This window comes from Bombina bombina, chromosome 1, assembly GCF_027579735.1.
Source record: "Bombina bombina isolate aBomBom1 chromosome 1, aBomBom1.pri, whole genome shotgun sequence".
NCBI classification, from domain to species: domain Eukaryota; kingdom Metazoa; phylum Chordata; class Amphibia; order Anura; family Bombinatoridae; genus Bombina; species Bombina bombina.
The window spans coordinates 1,513,949,720-1,513,967,681 of NC_069499.1; the positions used below are offsets into that span (position 1 = coordinate 1,513,949,720).

The 17,962-nt window shown below is 35.1% G+C and overlaps 1 protein-coding gene across 1 annotated transcript in view; it reads right to left on the bottom strand.

Annotated features, from left to right (window-relative positions):
• Window positions 1–8,794: 8,794 nt before the first annotated feature.
• The window catches only part of ANKFN1 (ankyrin repeat and fibronectin type III domain containing 1), an 899,573-nt gene continuing 890,405 nt past the window's right edge, over window positions 8,795–17,962 (bottom strand). Inside the window, exon 17 of the mRNA XM_053708167.1 lies at window positions 8,795–9,591. Within this exon, the coding sequence (XP_053564142.1) occupies window positions 8,795–9,591 (797 nt within the window). The remainder of the gene's footprint in view (window positions 9,592–17,962) is intronic.

Sequence of the window (17,962 nt, forward strand, 5' to 3'; positions counted from 1 at the left end):
TCCTCAAGAGCATTTGGTAATCGTATCCACATATGGCTAATAATCTGTTTATCAGATGTTTAATACGCTTGTATTAATGTAAGTGTAATAAAGAGTTCACATTCCAGTTTCTGGTATTCAAAGGAATTTAGGAAGAATGTGACACAAATTGAAGCATTGTGTCAATTCTTTGTGCCATGATTGTATACACTAAGAAGTGTTGGGGACTGTAAATATTGCTTTTACAATAGAGGTGAATGTGATACTAAAATGAAGTCACTTTGTGTTTCTCCAGTGTCTGGCTAAGAACAAGAGCTATTGAGATTGGCTTCCATGGGTTAACAAAACAAACAAACTCTGACTCCGCTGTGGCTGGGATGAGACACTTCAAAAGAAATGGTTGGGATGAGTAGACTTGATAAATAAAACCCTGCCAAAGAATTGAGAATGACAGAGTTCCCTGGAAATGCGCCTGTCATTTCAGTGACAGTGGGATCATTGATGGGAACTAAGAGGGTTCTCCTGGAATTAAAGGGACAATAAATACTGTGATATTTTTAGATAAATATTTAGTTAGTAAAACAACTTTGCAATATACTTTCATGACTAGTTTTGTACCTTTTCATGTAGAAATGCACCCTGCTGGCATCTCAAGGCCTACCCTGATACATATCTTACACTATACTAACATAATGATGGTGGCCAGCATTGTTGTCTGTGAACTCAAAAGTCGGATTGGCTCCTCCAAATGAGGAAAGGGGTGGGTGGAGTCATATACTGAAAACAATAGCAGCAAACAAGCTCTTACTTTGTTTTAAAAATGTTTAGACTTGGCTGATGTGTTATTCTATAGAAAGTCATCAGAAATGTCTAATTACAAGGTGTTTAGTGTCCCTTTATGCTGACAGAAGTTTGATGTTACCCATGACATGACAAATGGAGCTTTTAAAGAGATATTAAACCCAAATTTTTTTCTTTCATGATACAATTCTGAAAAGGTTGAGCACAACCGCATTTGAAATTGCGTTTCTGCAGCTGTTTTGAATACAATGACGCAGCAGAGTACATTGCTCCTTTAATTGTAATAAAGATGGATCCTAATGAGTGAGAGATGTGTTTTAAAAAAAAAATATTTTTTAGGTGAATAATTTAATCATCACGGTGATGATGTTAGCAATAGGAACTTAGTTTTGTAGTAAAACCCAATGTGAGACCATAGATAACGATGGACATTTTTTTGTCATATTTATTAAGATTTAACATTTTGGTCATATTTTACTTTTATTTTTGCAAAATGAATTGCGTTTCCCCTTAATTAAAGGTAATATTTGATTACCAGATGTATTCCAATTTTAAATATCAACATTAAATTCCGACTCTCAAAGGCTTCATTGTAAATCTTTTGGAATTAATATTCAGTTTATAGGGAAACCCAACACTTTTCTTTAATGATTCAGAAAATGCATCAAATTTTAAAGAATTTTACAATTAACTTCTATTATCGAATGTGCTTCATTCTCTTGGGATCCTTTGTTAAATGAACAGCTATGCCCTACTGGGAACTAGTTGAACACATTGGGTGAGCCAATGAAAAGAGGCATATATGTGCAGGCACCAATCATCAGCTTGTCCTTAGTAGTACATTGCTGCTACTGAACCTACCTAGGTATGCTTTTCAACAAAGAATACCCAGAGAACAAATTCAATTTGATAATTGACAACAATTAGAAAGTTGTGTGAAACTGTATTCTTTATTTGAATCATGGAAGTTTAATTTTGACTTTACTGACCCTTTAATATTAACATAAGAACGTTAGTATTCAATATTCTAATGTTAACAACCAATATTCTAATGTTAACAACCAATATTCTAATATTCTAATGTTAACAACCAATATTCTAATGTTAGCAACCAATATTCTAATGTTAACAACCAATATCCTAATGTTAACAACCAGTATTCTAATGTTAACAACCAATATTCTGATGTTAACAACCAATATTCTTATGTTAGCAACCAATATTCTAATGTTAACAACCAATATTCTAATGTTAGCAACCAGTATTCTAATGTTAACAACCAATATTCTTATGTTAACAACCAATATTCCAATATTCTAATGTTAACAACCAGTATTCTAATGTTAACAACCAATATTCTGATGTTAACAACCAATAATGTAATGTTAACAACCAATATTCTTATGTTAAAGGGACAGTCTACACCAGAATTTTTATTGTTTTAATAGATAGATAATCCCTTTAATTTCCATTTCCCAGTTTTGCATAACTAACACAGTTATAATAATATACTTTTAACCTTTAATAATATAATAATATACTTATAATAATATACTTTAACATTTGTTCTATATAATTATATGTTCTATGATTTGAAAGTTAAACTTACAACAATTTGCCTTTTTCCAAAACCAAAGACACAAATTGAGACACAAACAAGTAGAAAGGGGGCACTGCCTGTATTGATACTCATTGCTGAACACTGAACCATTTTTAAAAGCTTAAACTTAAAACAAACTCAAAACGGGAAAATCTACCAATACCCTTTTTAAATCTAACAAAGGCTACTTGTCATTTTACAGTTTGATGCATTTTTTAAGATTCTAATTCTTTTTAAAATCTAATATTGTTATACATGGACAATTGCTATTTGTATATAGTGAGTGTATTTTATATGGTAGGATAAGCGCACTAGAAACATATATAATCAGTTTAAGGATTTATTCTTAATAACATTAATTATCAAAGTGACTGTTTCATATTTGTGAATGAATAATGAAATCTGTTGCCCATAAATTAGATATCTGAATGTATTAAAGGGACACAGTAATGTATTTGTTATACCTTTTGTAACATATAAGGGAAACTTTCATTTAGGTCTATTTTTTCATATGAAATAGCTGTTTTTGTAATCACAACATATTTAAATGTACTGAGATTGCAGGAACAGCAGATCTTCTTATCTTATCTCTATATATTCACAAAAGAGAAATTGAAAAATTAACAATTTATTACCTATCTCTTCCACCCCACTGGGTTGCTGCAGCCTCTTGTTTACATATTTTTTCTACAGAGTACTGCAGTATTTATTATTATATATATATATATATATATATATATATATATATATATATATATATATATATATATATATATATATATATATATAAACAAACAACAGCAGCCAGCTATTTCAAAGAACAAAATAATGGAAAAGGAGCTATTTGTAAACAATTTAATACCCTCCAGGTAAAATGGATAATTGGGAATGTCCCTTCAACTGTGTATAAAATTGTTAAAAGGTCATGAAACCCAAAACATTTCTTTCATGGGTCAAGATAAAGCATGTGATTTTTAAATAACTGTCCAATGTACTTCTATTAACTAATTTGCTTCATTCTCTTAATATCCTTTGTTGAACAAGCAGCAATGCACTACTGGGAGCAAGCTAAATGCATTGGCCAATAACATGAGGCATGTATGTGAAGCCACCAATCAGCAGCTCCGGAGTCTACCTAGGTATCCCTTTAAACAAAGGATATCAAGAGAACAAAACAAATTATTAATAATTAAGTAGATTGTTAAGTTGTTTAAAAGGACATGCTCTATCTAAATCATTAAAAAAAAATATCTGTTTGATGTCACTTTAATGTATCGGAAAATAGGTAACTTATTATACAATAGCGTGTAACTAAATATCGATAAATACTATGAAAAACCATGTAGGTTGATTCTACTTCTTTCATGTAATATTGTGCACATTACTTTTTATATTTAAAATATTTAATTATTATGGGAAGTTCCTGATAAAATACCTTTAAATATCCAACACCTACGGCTTTCCTTTGTGCAACAATTTCCTAAACCTTTCCAAAATAAGCTCAAAAGATCTCATGCAATTTTACAGCTTTCGAATCTTCTTAAGTTAAACACTAGAAAGTTTGTTATATAGCGAATGATAAACTAATTTAGTTTATGCTAGAGGTGCAGAGACGCCAGACGAAGATTAGTATACGCCTGTTTAGATTTTTAAATAGCAACCTAAAACTTAATTGAGGAGCGTACTATAGAAATGTTAATTATTTATTCAAATAAATACATGGAATGTGGTTATATTTAGAAATCTACATCCTTTAACATAAACGCAACTTACAACATTCAAATAAATATAGACTAGGCACGTGCGCCAAATATATACCAGTTATAAATGGCTTGTCTTGTACTCTAATTAGTGGTTTTAAGTGGTATATACAATGCTAGCACTGGTAACGGCAGATCAAAGCTTATTTCAGGTTATTTACCAATCAAATTTCTAAATCTGTAGTTGAACCTTTGACAGTTTTTTTTTGTTAACATGAAGAGCAAAGAATTCCATAACGATTAATAATTAAAGGTTATTTTTATCATGCAGAATATGAATACACCATTTCTGTATAGTTTAGAATCTAATTTTTTGGTGCCTGAAGTATAGATTGAATTTTTTTTTTTTTAATTCATGCAATTAATTGAAGGAAGCTATATATATATTTAAAGGGACAGTCTAGTCAAAATTAAACTTTCATGATTCAGATAGGGCATGTCATTTTAAACAACTTTCCAATTTACTTTTATCATTAAGTTTGCTTTGTTCTATTGGTATTCTTAGTTGAAAGCTAAACCTAGGTAGGCTCATATGCTAATTTCTAAGCCCTTGAAGGCCACCTCTTATCTGAATGCATTTGACAGTTTTTCAAAGCTAGAAGGCGTTAGTTCATGTGTGCCATATAGACAACTGTGCTCACGCCCATGGAGTTACTTATAAGAGGGCACTGATTGGCTAAAATGCAAGTCTGTCAAATGAACTGAAATAAGGGAGCAGTCTGCAGAGGCTTAGATACAAGGTAATCACAGAGGTAAAAAGTATATTAATATAACTGTGTTGGCTATGCAAAATGAGGAAATTGGTAATAAAGGAATTATCTTTTTAAACAATAACAATTCTGTAGTAGACTGCCCCTTTAACCTTAGTATTTAACCTTGACAAGAGAAATTGTAGTTGAAATGTAATTTGTAAATAAATATAAAAAATCTTTAACTGTGCTAAATTTGTCAAACAGTTGGAAATGTACGGTATAATTTAACAGTTCAAAAGAGCCATATATATGTTTTTTGCTATGTATGCATTGTTTAATAATATAAGTAGCATTTTTGTCTGATAGAAGCATTGTTTTATAAATATTCACGTAAATACACTAAACTACAATATGAGATAACTTTTGGTTGGGAGATAACACGTTTGTATACCTTTGGGACTCGAGCAATCAGATTTGAAGGTATATCACACCTTGGACTGAAGTGGTCTCTGTTACAATAGAGAAAAACAACATATTACGCATAGAATATCCAAAACTTTTTTTTTTTTTGTAATATAGACTAAGGGGCCAATTTAACATGCTGTGAATGCAGCAGTTTCCACGCAAGCCGTTAGGTTCGCCGGAAACATAAGTTAAAAAGACCGTTGCTCCTTAACTTACCTGCCCCCTCTGAGGCGGCAGACGCAATTATCTCGATCAGATACGATCGGGTTGATTGACACCCCCTGCTAGCGGCCGATGACGGCGAATGTGCAGGGGGCGGGATTGCACAAGCATTTCAAGAGAAATGCTTGTGCAATGATAAATGCAGACAGTGTATTTATCAATGTGCGGCGGACATGGTTCGCTATAGCGGATCATGTCCGCTCGCACTATAATAAATCGTCCCCCAAGGCTCAATATCTAGAATCTGTAGACACCATAATTGCTAAATCACCATCCCTCTATTTCATATCCAACAATAATCACAATGAATTGCCACCATGTCTACAGTCTGATAAAAATCAGTAGAATCAAATACTAATTCTAGTTAGATATTTAATGGTTAAAGGGATAGTCTAGTCAAAATTAAAGGTTCATGATTCAGATAGAGCATGCAATTTTAGACAACTTTCTAATTTACTCTTATTATCAAAATTTCTTTGTTCTCTTGGAATCTTTATTTGAAAAAGCAAGAATGTAAGCTTAGGAGTCGGCCCATTTTTGGTTCAGACCTGGGTAGCACTTGTTGATTGGTGTCTAAATGTAGCCACCAATTAGCAAGCGCTACCCAAAAATGGGCTGACTCCTAAGCTTACATTCTTGCTTTTTCACACCAAGAGAACAACGAAAAATTGATAATAGGAACGTTTCTTAAAATTGCATGCTCTCGCTGAATCATGAACGTTTTATTTTGACTAGACTATTCCTTTAACATTTGCTATTCTAACATTTACAAGCTGTAAAAACACTTTGAACTTTCAGCTAGAATTGTAGTGAATTTTGGTATAGTAAGTTGGTTACTGAGCCCTGAAGTTTGCTGGTTTTTTTAATCGTGTGCACATTTTGCTAAATCATGTGTGCATACATTTCTTAAATATACAGTAAGGTCAAAATTAAACATGATTCAGAACAAAAGCTAATTTTTCATTCTATACTTTGTTAAAGAGTAAACCTAGGTAGGCTGATAGGAGCTTAGGCGCGTGCAAGTGTCTTTAGCCACTTATGGCAGCAGTATCTGCAACTATGTATTACTTTGCTATAAACATTGTTACAAAAACTGCTGCCATATGGCTAAAGGCACATGCACGCTCCTGAGTTCACCTAGGATTACTCATTAACAAAGGGTACCAAGAGAACTAGGTAAAATTGATAACAGAAGTAAATTGGAAAGGTGTTTAAAATGCCATGCTGTATCCAATCCAATTTTGACTTGTGCCGTTAATTAGAACGTGCTTACAAAAAATGAAAGCATTCACACACTTTCAAAAATCGAACATTGTGTGCACATTGTATGAAAGTGAGAGTTGTTAAAATAGCCATGTGAATTGTTCCCGCTGTATGGAGAAGGAGGACCCTGCAACTCGTGGCAAGTGTTTATCTGTTTTGCGGATAATTATTGGCAGTGTCATCTCCTTCCAGTAAATTGTGCTTAGGAAATACTTAAATGTGCTCATGAATTTACAAATTTGTTAAATCGTGTGCACAAAATTGGAAAAATGTGCACACAATTTGCATAATCGTCCACCATAGTTGATTGCATATTATGATACTTTTTTGTAGAACAAAACCAGAAAAGACAAAATAAACAACTAATTAAATTTTACACTATATTTGCTTTAACTATTCTACAAGTTTATCAACTAAAATAGATCACTACTTTAAACCAACGTTATTTATAGCAGACAACCTTTAACAATAATATTAATAATTTACACCCTTGCTTGCTGGTAAAAGCAGCATTTAAAGTAGAACTGTGCCTATCAGTCATTTCATCTTTGATTCTGGATTGTTTCATATTATTAGTACATTTTTAAGCTAAAGTGCATCTAACAAAACAACATTCCCCAGATATTACTTCACTGGAGAATCGCTTTGTTTCAGTAAAGTAATTAAAAAAAGACATGGGGCATAAAATATATATTTTGAAGGAGAATACCATAATTGTATATTTGAACTGGATAATGAAATGTATTCAAACATTACTACATGGCCTAAGAATCTTAATATAGTTTTCTATTTTTTCTTTAATATGTAAACAAGTAGAGTTTCAAAACTCTGCACTTTTTGGCCTAGATGTTTTTGAAGTTGAAAGCTTTACTATATAGCAGAAACAACAACAATCTACATAGATTTCTAGGAGACATAATCACAACCAGAACTGGACTGGGACCAAAAATTGGCCCTGGCATTGAAAGGCAGAGCAGCCCACATCAGTTAGACCTCTGTCAGCTAGGTAGCCATAATAGACCAGAACTCTCATCCTGCAGAACCTCTGCTTGACAGCCACACAGAAAATGTATTTTCTGCTTTACAAAATAGGCAGACTGTAACAGCTTTCCTGTTGTTACCCATATTAAGAGAGGGTGGGGCTTCTATATAGCAGCTCGGCCCACATAAGAGCCTGGCCCACAAGTCATTTGCCCTGTATGCCCTATGGCCAGTCTGGGCCTGATCACAATGTCAATGGCTCAAACTTTTTAGAACCCTTTATTTTTATGACAAATTCCAATTTGCCAATAGGCAAAGTCACATACTCATCATGTTCCTGTGTCCTTCCCTCACAAAAGAATATGGGCAATTTAATGGCATTGATATTGTGATCAAACATTTTCTATTGTTTTAATCATGCTAATTATTCCCTTTTCTACCAGCTACATAAGTTTACAACTGCTATATACTAGGCCACGGTATGTAATTATGGCAAATTAGGCTCATCGGTTTTATACAAAATCCTTACATAGATATTCAGAGTACAATATCTTCCACATATTTTAGAAACTCGGAAACATAAGAAACAACCTAATTATCCCTTTTTCTTATTAATTTGGAAATGTTAGAAATAAGCTCATATTTTGATAAATAAGCTGTAGTTATTTTTTCTTAAATAACAGTTCTTTTTTCTCACAATATTAAATACAATAATTGGAAACTTTATCCAATTCTCACACAAAAGCTGGTCTGGAATATCTATCTAGAAAATGGTTTTAAATGCAGGTTACCTTTACTAATCCACAAAATAAAAAATCTTAATGTAAATGGAAAACTTTAGATATTTTCTTACACTTGTTCCTCAGAGTGCAGCAAACAATTAGGAATTATATTAACAAAGTACAAATACCATAATACAAAGATGCATTCAAAAAGCAGCAGCAAGATTCTAGATAAATCTGTAAAATGTGCAGAGGAGAGTGATGAGAAATATACATTAAATAGTTCTAACTTAGTTTTTTTTGCTGCTGTTATAGAGTGCTACTAAATACTTCTGATAGTTGTAAATTTGTCTTCTCATCTGCATCTAATTCCTGCCCTGCAATGGCCTGTAAGCTAGGTTCCTTGGCTGGTGAATGGGATGCATCAATGTTTATAGTCCACATTTTTTTCTCCTCTTCAGATATCTGTTTATAAGGCTCAACAAAAATTCTACGCACATTTGTCTTTGATTCATTGTATTTGAATTTGCCCTCTTCAGGCAGACTAGAAGCATGAGGTAAGAAAGAACTTCGAGTGCCATCCACTGGGATGGTTATCTGTTGACCAGAAGTAGGTTCTTCATTAAAATCTACTGCTCTAGACATGTGTTGAGTGTAGACTCCTTCCGAAAGTGACAAAGACTGAGATTCACTATGTACTCGAAGCCATCGATTATGTCGACTGAAGTAATTACAATGCTGGTGTTTTCCAGATCTCTTCTTCCCTAATATACTCAAATGTTGTTTTGAGGTTGAACTTTTGTCCATGCTTTTTGAAGGGAAACCCATTACAGACAGGTTGTCCATATACCTGGTACAGTATTCAGTGCTAGAGTCCAAACCGCTGCATTCTTCCTTTAAGGTTAAACAAGGCTTCATGTCATGCACCTGTAAGACATCAGGAGCACTTCCACTTAGGCCTGACAGTGTCTGCTGGGAGATGTCTTGAGAGGATGAGTAAACTAAATCCAACTCTCTCGGGCTCAATGCATCACTGGAATCATAGTCGCTGTCTGTTGGAAGGAACACCTCAGAACAGCCTTCTTCATCTGAGCAAGTTTGTGAATCTGAAAACAAGAAGACTACAACTGTTTAGACAAGTTTTCATAATTGATAAACTAATATCATAAAGAAATTATTCAGCACTAGGGCATTTAAAATAACAGACATGTACAATAGGTTGTTAGGTCTCTGAAACATTCATACAATCAATAAAGACAAAAATAAAAATCAAATGGAAATAGTCGATCTGACTGGTTGATATTATGGTAGGTGCGAATAATTCAATATCTCCCCTTTAATAAGACACAACATTATTAAATATGATGTTACTGTTACTTTTATAGTTAAACTTTCAGCATGAGTACAAAATAACTCTGATTCAGTTTAAAAAAATAAAATACTGATTTAGGAAACAGACCAAACAAATTAAATTAATACAAGATGAGTACAACCCTTTTATGGAGAGCTTGCATTTATAGATCTATCTCAATCTTTAATTATTTGCTATTGACTTTACACCATTTGACTAATGACTTTGGCCACCATTACTTTGCAAGTAATTTATGAACTCATGTATTGGTTCAATAATTGTTAGAGTCTATAGCAGAGCAGCTAGTGTCTACTTTAGAAGCAGTTTCTTTGTAACCTACTTCATTTTAGAGTTTCCTATTGAAGCTGGAAGAAATAGAAAGGGGACGATTCTTGAATATAAACCTGATTATGGCCTTTCTAGCTGGCATTTTATCTCAGAGCTTGCCACCTGTCTGATTCTGGGACTGCTTTGATATTGTTTTTCCTGTGATCTCAACCCAGATTCTCCCCCTTGGTATGCTAATATTTTCTGGGTTCACATTCTTGTTTTCAAGTCAACGTCAGCTCTCACCATTCTATACCCAGGTGTAACTCTGTCTCCTGAAGAACAATATAAATCAACTGTAGAATGTATATGCCACGCTATAGTGATCCTTAAAAATAAATACTTTTTTTTCCCGCTGTGAGGACTGCAGTTAGCAAGCAACAGTGTAAAACAATGTTTATAAAAAGTGTTTTCTCATCACCATTTAGGTCAGATGCCAACTGGTGGCATATAGGCCATATGCTGCCCTCAGTACTAGTTTTTAAGGCTTCAGGAAAAAGCAGCACTAAAAATCTAGAAGGAGAACAGCAGATACTGGGTACCTTACAACCGTACCTAAATAAATACCTTGAAACATGCATTATCTTTTTTATTTTTGAATACTAATACTTGAAATTCCAATGTTCTTCACATAAAACCCCCAAAATTTATGTTTACCTGATAAATTTCTTTCTTTCCGGATATGGTGAGTCTACGGCTAGAGTAATTACTGTTGGGAATATCACTCCTGGCCAGCAGGAGGAGGCAAAGAGCACCACAGTTAAATTGCTAAGTATCACTCCCGCACCCACAACCCCCATTTATTTGAATGAAGGGAAATGGAGAAAACATTGTAACACAAGGTGTAGAGGTGCCTGAGGTTATAGTCAAAAGAACAGCTGTCTTAAAATAAAGGGTGGGGCTTGGGACTCATCATATATGGAAATAAATTCAGGTAATACGGTAATAAATCAGGTAAGCATAAATTTTGTTTTTCTTTCCTAAGATATGGTGAGTACACTGCTTGAGTAATTTCTGTTGGGAACCAATACCCAAGCTAGAGGACACGGATAAATAGGGAGGGACAAGACAGGCAGTCCTAAACAGAAGGCACCACCACTTGAAGAACCTTTCTCCCAAAGAAACCTCAGCGGATGCAAAAGTATTAAATTTGGAAAAAATATGTAGAGAAGACCAAGTTGCAGCCTTGCAAATTTGTTCCACAGAAGCTCCATTTTTGAAAGCCCAAGAAGAGGAAACAGCTCTAGTGGAATGAACCATAATTCTCTCAGGAGGCTTCTGTCCAGCAGTCTCATAAGCCAAACGAATTATACTTTGTAACCAAAAAGAAAGAGTAGTAGCAGTAACTTTCTGACGTTTTCCCAGAGAAACAGACAAAGAGGGCAGAGGACTGGCAAAAATCCTTAGTCGCCTGTAAGTATAATTTAAGAGCTCGAAAACATCAAAATTGTGTAACAAACGTTCTTTGGAGGAAGAAGGATTAGGACACAGAGAGGGAACAACAATTTCCTGGTTGATATTTCTATTAGAAACTACCTTAGGAAGGAAATCTCTTGACGACTGATCTAACTCTACTCTCTGAGATATATCTGCATGGTCGCCATTCCATTGTCTGAGCATGCACAACTAAAAAGCTCTCAAATGGAATCGAGCAAAAGGAATGATGTCCATGTAAGCTACCATAAGACCGATTACCTCCATACATTAAGCCACTGAAGGACGAGCAGTAGCCTGAAGAGAGGCAAGATGAAATGATTTTGTTTTTCCTGACCTCTGTCATCAAAAGAGAATCAATTATGGTCCCTAAGAACACTACTCTTGTAGCAGGGGAAAGGGAGCTTTTTTCCAGATTCACATTCCATCCGTGGGAACGAAGAAAAGACAACAATATCTCTGTGTGAGATTTTGCTTGTTGAAAAGATGGCGCCTGAACCAATATGTCGTCCAGGTAGGGTGCCACAGCAATTCCATGAGAACGGATCCCTGCCAAAAGAGCCCCCAGAACCTTTGAAAAAATTCTGGGAGCCGTGGCTAGACCAAATGGAAGGGCCACAAACTGGAAATGTTTGTCCAGAAAGGCAAATCTCAGGAATCTGTGATGGTCCTTGTGAATAGGAACATGAAGATACACATCCTTTAGGTCTATGGTTGTCATGAACTGACCCTCTTGTGCTAAAGGAAGAATGGAGCGCATAGTCTCCATATTGAAGAATGGAACTTTGAGAAACTTGTTTAGACACTTTAAGTCTAGAATGGGATGGAAAGTTCCCTCTGTTTTGGGAATCACAAATAGGTTGGAGTAGAACCCGAGACCCTTTTCCTGCACTGGAACTGGAACTATCACTCCCAGGGAGGAAATATGTTGTATACATTTCAAGAACACCTCTCTCTTTATCTGGTCTGCAGATAATCTTGAGAGAAGGAATCTGCCTCTGGGAGGAAAAGTCTTGAATTCCAATTTGTAACCCTGGGATACTATGTCCACAGTCAAGGGATCTGGGACATCTCATATCCAGGCTTGAGAGAACTGAGAAAGTCTGCCCCCCACCTGATCCGATCCTGGATTGGGGGCAAACCCTTCATGCTGATTTTGAATCAGCTGCAGGTTTCTTTGATTGTTTCCCCTTGTTCCAAGACTGATTGGGTTTCCAAGAAGACTTGGATTGTTCCTGCTTGGAAGAAGAAGCAGAAGGCTTTCCTCTGAAGTTATGAAAGGAACCAAAATTACTCTGACATCATTTAGGCCTAATTCTTCTTATTTTGAGGTAGGAAAGACTCTTTTCCACCCGTAATATCAGAGATAATTTCTGCCAAACCGGGTCCAAACAAGGTTTTGCCCTTGTAAAGAATTGCTAGAAGCTTGACTTTGGAGGAAATGTCAGCAGACCAGGATTTCAACCATAACGTCCTGCAGGCTAGTACAGTGAAACTAGAAGTTTTAGCTCCTAGTCTAACAACCTGTAAAATGGCATCTGCAATAAAGGAATTGGCCAACTTAAGAGTTTTAATCCTATCTTGAATTTCATCCAAGGAAGTCTCTACTTAAAGAGAATCAGACAAGGCATCAAACCAATAAGATGCTGCACTAGTCAATACACACCGCAGGTTGCCATTGGAGACCTTGATGAACATATATCTTTTTCAAATAAACCTCCAGCTTATTCCTTAATAGAAATAGTGTTTCTCTTAGCCAGAGTGGAAATGGCCCCTTCAACTTTGGGTACAGTATACCAATGGTCTTTAATTGCGTCCTTGACAGGAAAAAAATTCTTAAAAATGGGAGACTGGGAAAATGACACCCCTGGTTTCACTCATTCCTGTGAAATAATCTCCCTAGCGCAGTCCAGCACAGGAAAAACCTCCGAAGTGGAAGGTTAATCAAAGAAACTATTAAGTTTATTAGATTTCTTAGGAGTGACAACGACACTGGTATCGGAGTCATCTAAAGTAGCTAAAACCTCCTTTAACAATACACAAAGGTGTTCAGGCTTAAATCTGAAGGATACCACCTCAGTCTCAGAAGAAGGAATCATACTGTACAAATCTGAGATTTCACCCTCAGAAAGTACCAATGTATCTTCCTTATCAGACTTATGAGAAAGGGCAACTTGGGAAGTAGAACTGAGGACAGGTACCTTACTTTCTGAATTTCTAGATGTATTATTTTATTTAGATTGGAACAGCCAATAGGATGAGAGCTCAATCCTAATTGGCTGATTGGAACAGCCAATAGGATTTTAGCAGCTCTATTCCTATTGGCTGATTGAAATCTTTCAGCCAATAGGAATGCAAGGGGCCGTATGAAGAGGATGCTCCGCGCTGAATATCTTCAGGACGGATCCGCTCTGCATGGATGAAGAAAGAAGATGCCGTCTGTATAAAGACTTCTTGCTGCCTGGATGAGGACTTCACCGGATGGATTAAGATAGAAGAGGCCGCCTGGATGAAGACTTCTTGCTGCATGGATGATGAGTTAGCCGGCTGGATGGATCCTTCAAGTGGGACTTCAAAAACTAGGGCTATTAGATTAGGTGTAATTCTTTTTTATTTTTGATAATTTGTTTCTTATTTTTTGTAATTTAGTGTTTGTTTTTTATGTAATTTAGTTATTTTTATTTTTTGTAATTTTAGTGTATTTTTTATTTTATTTTAGGCTTTAGTGTAAGGCAGGTTAGGTTTTATTTCACAGTTAAGTTTGTATTTATTTTAACTAGGTAGTTAGTAAATAGTTAACTATTTACTAACTAGTCTACCTAGTTAAAATAAATACAAACTTACCTGTGAAATAAAAATAAATCCTAAGCTAGCTACAATGCAACTGTTACATTGAAGCTATCTTAGGTTTTATTTCACAGGTATGTATTTAGTTTTAAATAGGTATTATTTAGTTAATAATTGTAACTTTAGTTTAGCTCTATTTTAATTATGTTAAAGTTAGGGGGGTTAGGTTTAGGGGTTAATATAGTTTAATTTAGCTTGTTGTGATGTGGGGGGCTGGCGGTTTAGGGGTTAATAGGATTATTTAGTTAAAAATTATAAATTTAATTTAGCTATATTTTTATTATGTTAAAGTTAGTGGGTGTTAGGGTTAAGTTAGGGTTAGGTTTAGGGGTTAATGGATTTATTTAGTGGTAGTGATGTGGGAGACCAGAGATTTAGGGGTTAATAACTTTAGTATAGTGGCGGCGACATTAGGAGTGGCAGATTAGGGGTTAATAGTTTTTTTGTAGGTGGCGGCGATGTTGAGGGAGGCAGATTAGGGGTTAATAACTATATGTAGGTGGCAGCGATGTTGGGGGCAGCAGACACGGGGTTTATGTTAGGGTGTTAGGTTTAAACATTATTTCTTTTTCCCCATAGACATCAAAAGGGCTGCGTTACGGAGCTTTTGTTTCCGAGATCGCAGGTGTTAGGCTTTTTTTTTGACGGCTCTCCCCATTGATGTCTATGAAGAAATCGTGCACAAGCACGTCAAAGCAGCGCTTGTTTTCGGTGCCGTATGGAGCTCAACGCAACCATTTTGCCCGCACAAGTCTGCTTTTTTAAAACCTGTAATACCAGCGCTATAGGGAGGTGAAATAACACCACGTTTGTGGCAGTCGTTAAAATCCCTATATCGCTCAAAACTCGTAATCTAGCTGTTATTAAGGTGCCTTACCGCTACCAATTAAGACCGAATCACCCAAAAAATGGAGAAAAAACTATTTTTTCTTCAGAAACGTTATAAAGTAAAGCCGGTCATGTGACCGCAACTGCGGTTATGTTATCTGACTTTCAAATTACTGCTGCGACACAGAGAGGCACTAAAAATAGCTTCCTGGTACACTGAGTACCAGAAATAACAGTTTTTTCAAACCTGACAGTTTAAAATGTTGCATTGTTTTATTTTAAAACAAAGGGGAAACGAATAAGCTGCTGAAATAGAAAATGCAGACTTACTTGCAGTTTAAACGTGTATTGCTTTATCAAGTAAATGTGTTTCAGAAAATAAAGCCTAATAAAAACATTTTACCCTTTCTTTTTAAAAGAGTTTAAATGTTAGTCTCACACATGCTACAGTGTCTGCTTCATGCCCCAGTGTAACCCATACAACAGGATTATCTATGTCCCAATAAAAAAGCAGTGTCTTTTAAATTGTTAAGTGCATGGTCTCCCCAACTGGAAGAAAAAGCACTTACCTGCTCCGCTGTCCGGCATGTAGACAGTTACAAGGTATGAAAAGACACAGTTCTTCACAGAGACCTTTAAAAAAGAAAGAACAGAGTAGCCAACTCTGGCTTTCTAAACTAAGGCAGCAATTGTTAGGAAAACGCAATAAGTACCTCTTTACAAGTTCCTAAATGCTTTAAAGCCACCACTACCCGACTACAAGGAATGACGTGGAATACGGCTATACCCCAAAACTTGCTTGTAGATTAAATCATAATTTTTCACCTAAAAAGCAGTTATTGTAAACTGCTGGTGCAATGCCGTCCCCTGCAGATTTGCGGCCGCTAGCAGGGGGTGTCAATTAACCCGATCGTATTCGATAGGGTTGATTTCTGTCTGCCGCCTAAGAGCAGGCGGACAGGTTATGGAGTAGCGGTCTTTTCATGTGTACAGCTACTTGACTGCAAAGGGCTCCAATGCACTATATATTTATTTATATACTGTATATGTGCATGTGTGTGTCTGTGTACATATGTATTTATTTGTTTATATGTCTGTAAAAACATAAAAACACATATAAATACATATGTACACATGTATATGTATGCATCTCTATGTTAAAGCCCTTTCCAGTCTTTTTTTTAAATAATGTTTATTAGTGGTTATATGAGTGTAACTGTATTGTACAATATATTATTGATGTGTTTTGTGCAACTTTTTTGACTTTCGATATCCCGACGCATGTTAAATTCAATTGCGCTCAAGCAAACGTGTTTAATTTCAACTTGTAATACGCGCGCTACTCCCGACGCACGCAAAGACCCGAGATAAACCCTTTTTCTCTCACAAGCAACAGTTAGCACACCACTCATAATTTAGCCCACCGTAAGATGTCAGTAATAAATGTAACGAAAGCTAGATCTCATCATGGTGGCACTCATGAGTACATGGAGGTAGGGATTACCTCAATACTGTGTTTATAAAATGCATTCAGTGTTTAATGTCTCTTTAATATAAAAGTGTTAAATTCCCTTTGTAAAACACAATTTATTTAGTACAACTTTATGATGAAAACAGTGATCTCTGATTGACGTTCCTTATAAAATTCTACCCAAATAACATATATTAGGATAAAATTTAAGAAGGTACTTGTCAGATGAAGAATAATTGAAAAATTACAGTAATGAAATAACATTTCCACTTAAGAATGCCTGAAACCATAATTACAATGTTTGTCTTTACTTTAGTTCATTTAAGTTACCCCTGGTCTGTTTGAAAAATGGTCCCAGCTGTCTGTACTTAGAAAATCTGTAACAGAGTCAGAATTTAGTATTTAGGCAGCGTTTAATGGTGAACAGGGGACCACTAATCCGTTCCATGGTTTACCCTGTGTGAATTCTTAATGTAATTTATAAATAAAAGACAGGACACAAATTAGTTGTATAAAGAGAACACGTGATTATGTGAAACATGGTTAGACAACCGAAACACTCTGTGACAAATAGATCAAGGATTTCAAATTAAAGTAGTGTCTAAAAAACATGAATTATGTTTTTAGTGGATATTTTTAGCTATGTTTATACATAAATATTAAAACGTAGCTAGAGTCCCCATTGGTGGGGTTAATAATGTCCGCCAGATAATTTGCTGTTATGGCTGTCCGTAAAAACAACCCGATCTAGCGGTTTACAAAGCTATTGGATTTTTGTGTTACACTTATCAAACTGTGGACATACTTCGCATAAAGGGTCAAAATGCCCTTTACAACTTTTAGTTTAAAAAAAAAAAAAGTAACATACATATTTAATAAAAACATACGAATAATTAGAAATTAGCCTGACTATTTTATGTATAAAATTTACCTGTAAAAATAAATATTTAAAATGATTTAGAATTCATGATAATATATTTCTCTCAATAGAGGGTTACAATTAACACCTTGCAGTATTTTAACACAATTGACATTTATTTAGTTATGCCTACAGCTCAAATAGTTGACAAATAAAACATAATGGGCTAGATTACAAGTGGAGTGCTAAATTAATGCAAACTCACAAAATGGACAAATTTAGCCTTTGTGGGAGCACGATAATTAACCAGCCATTACAAGAGGCTGGTTATTGCTACAGTGAGCTTGTGGTAGCAATTAG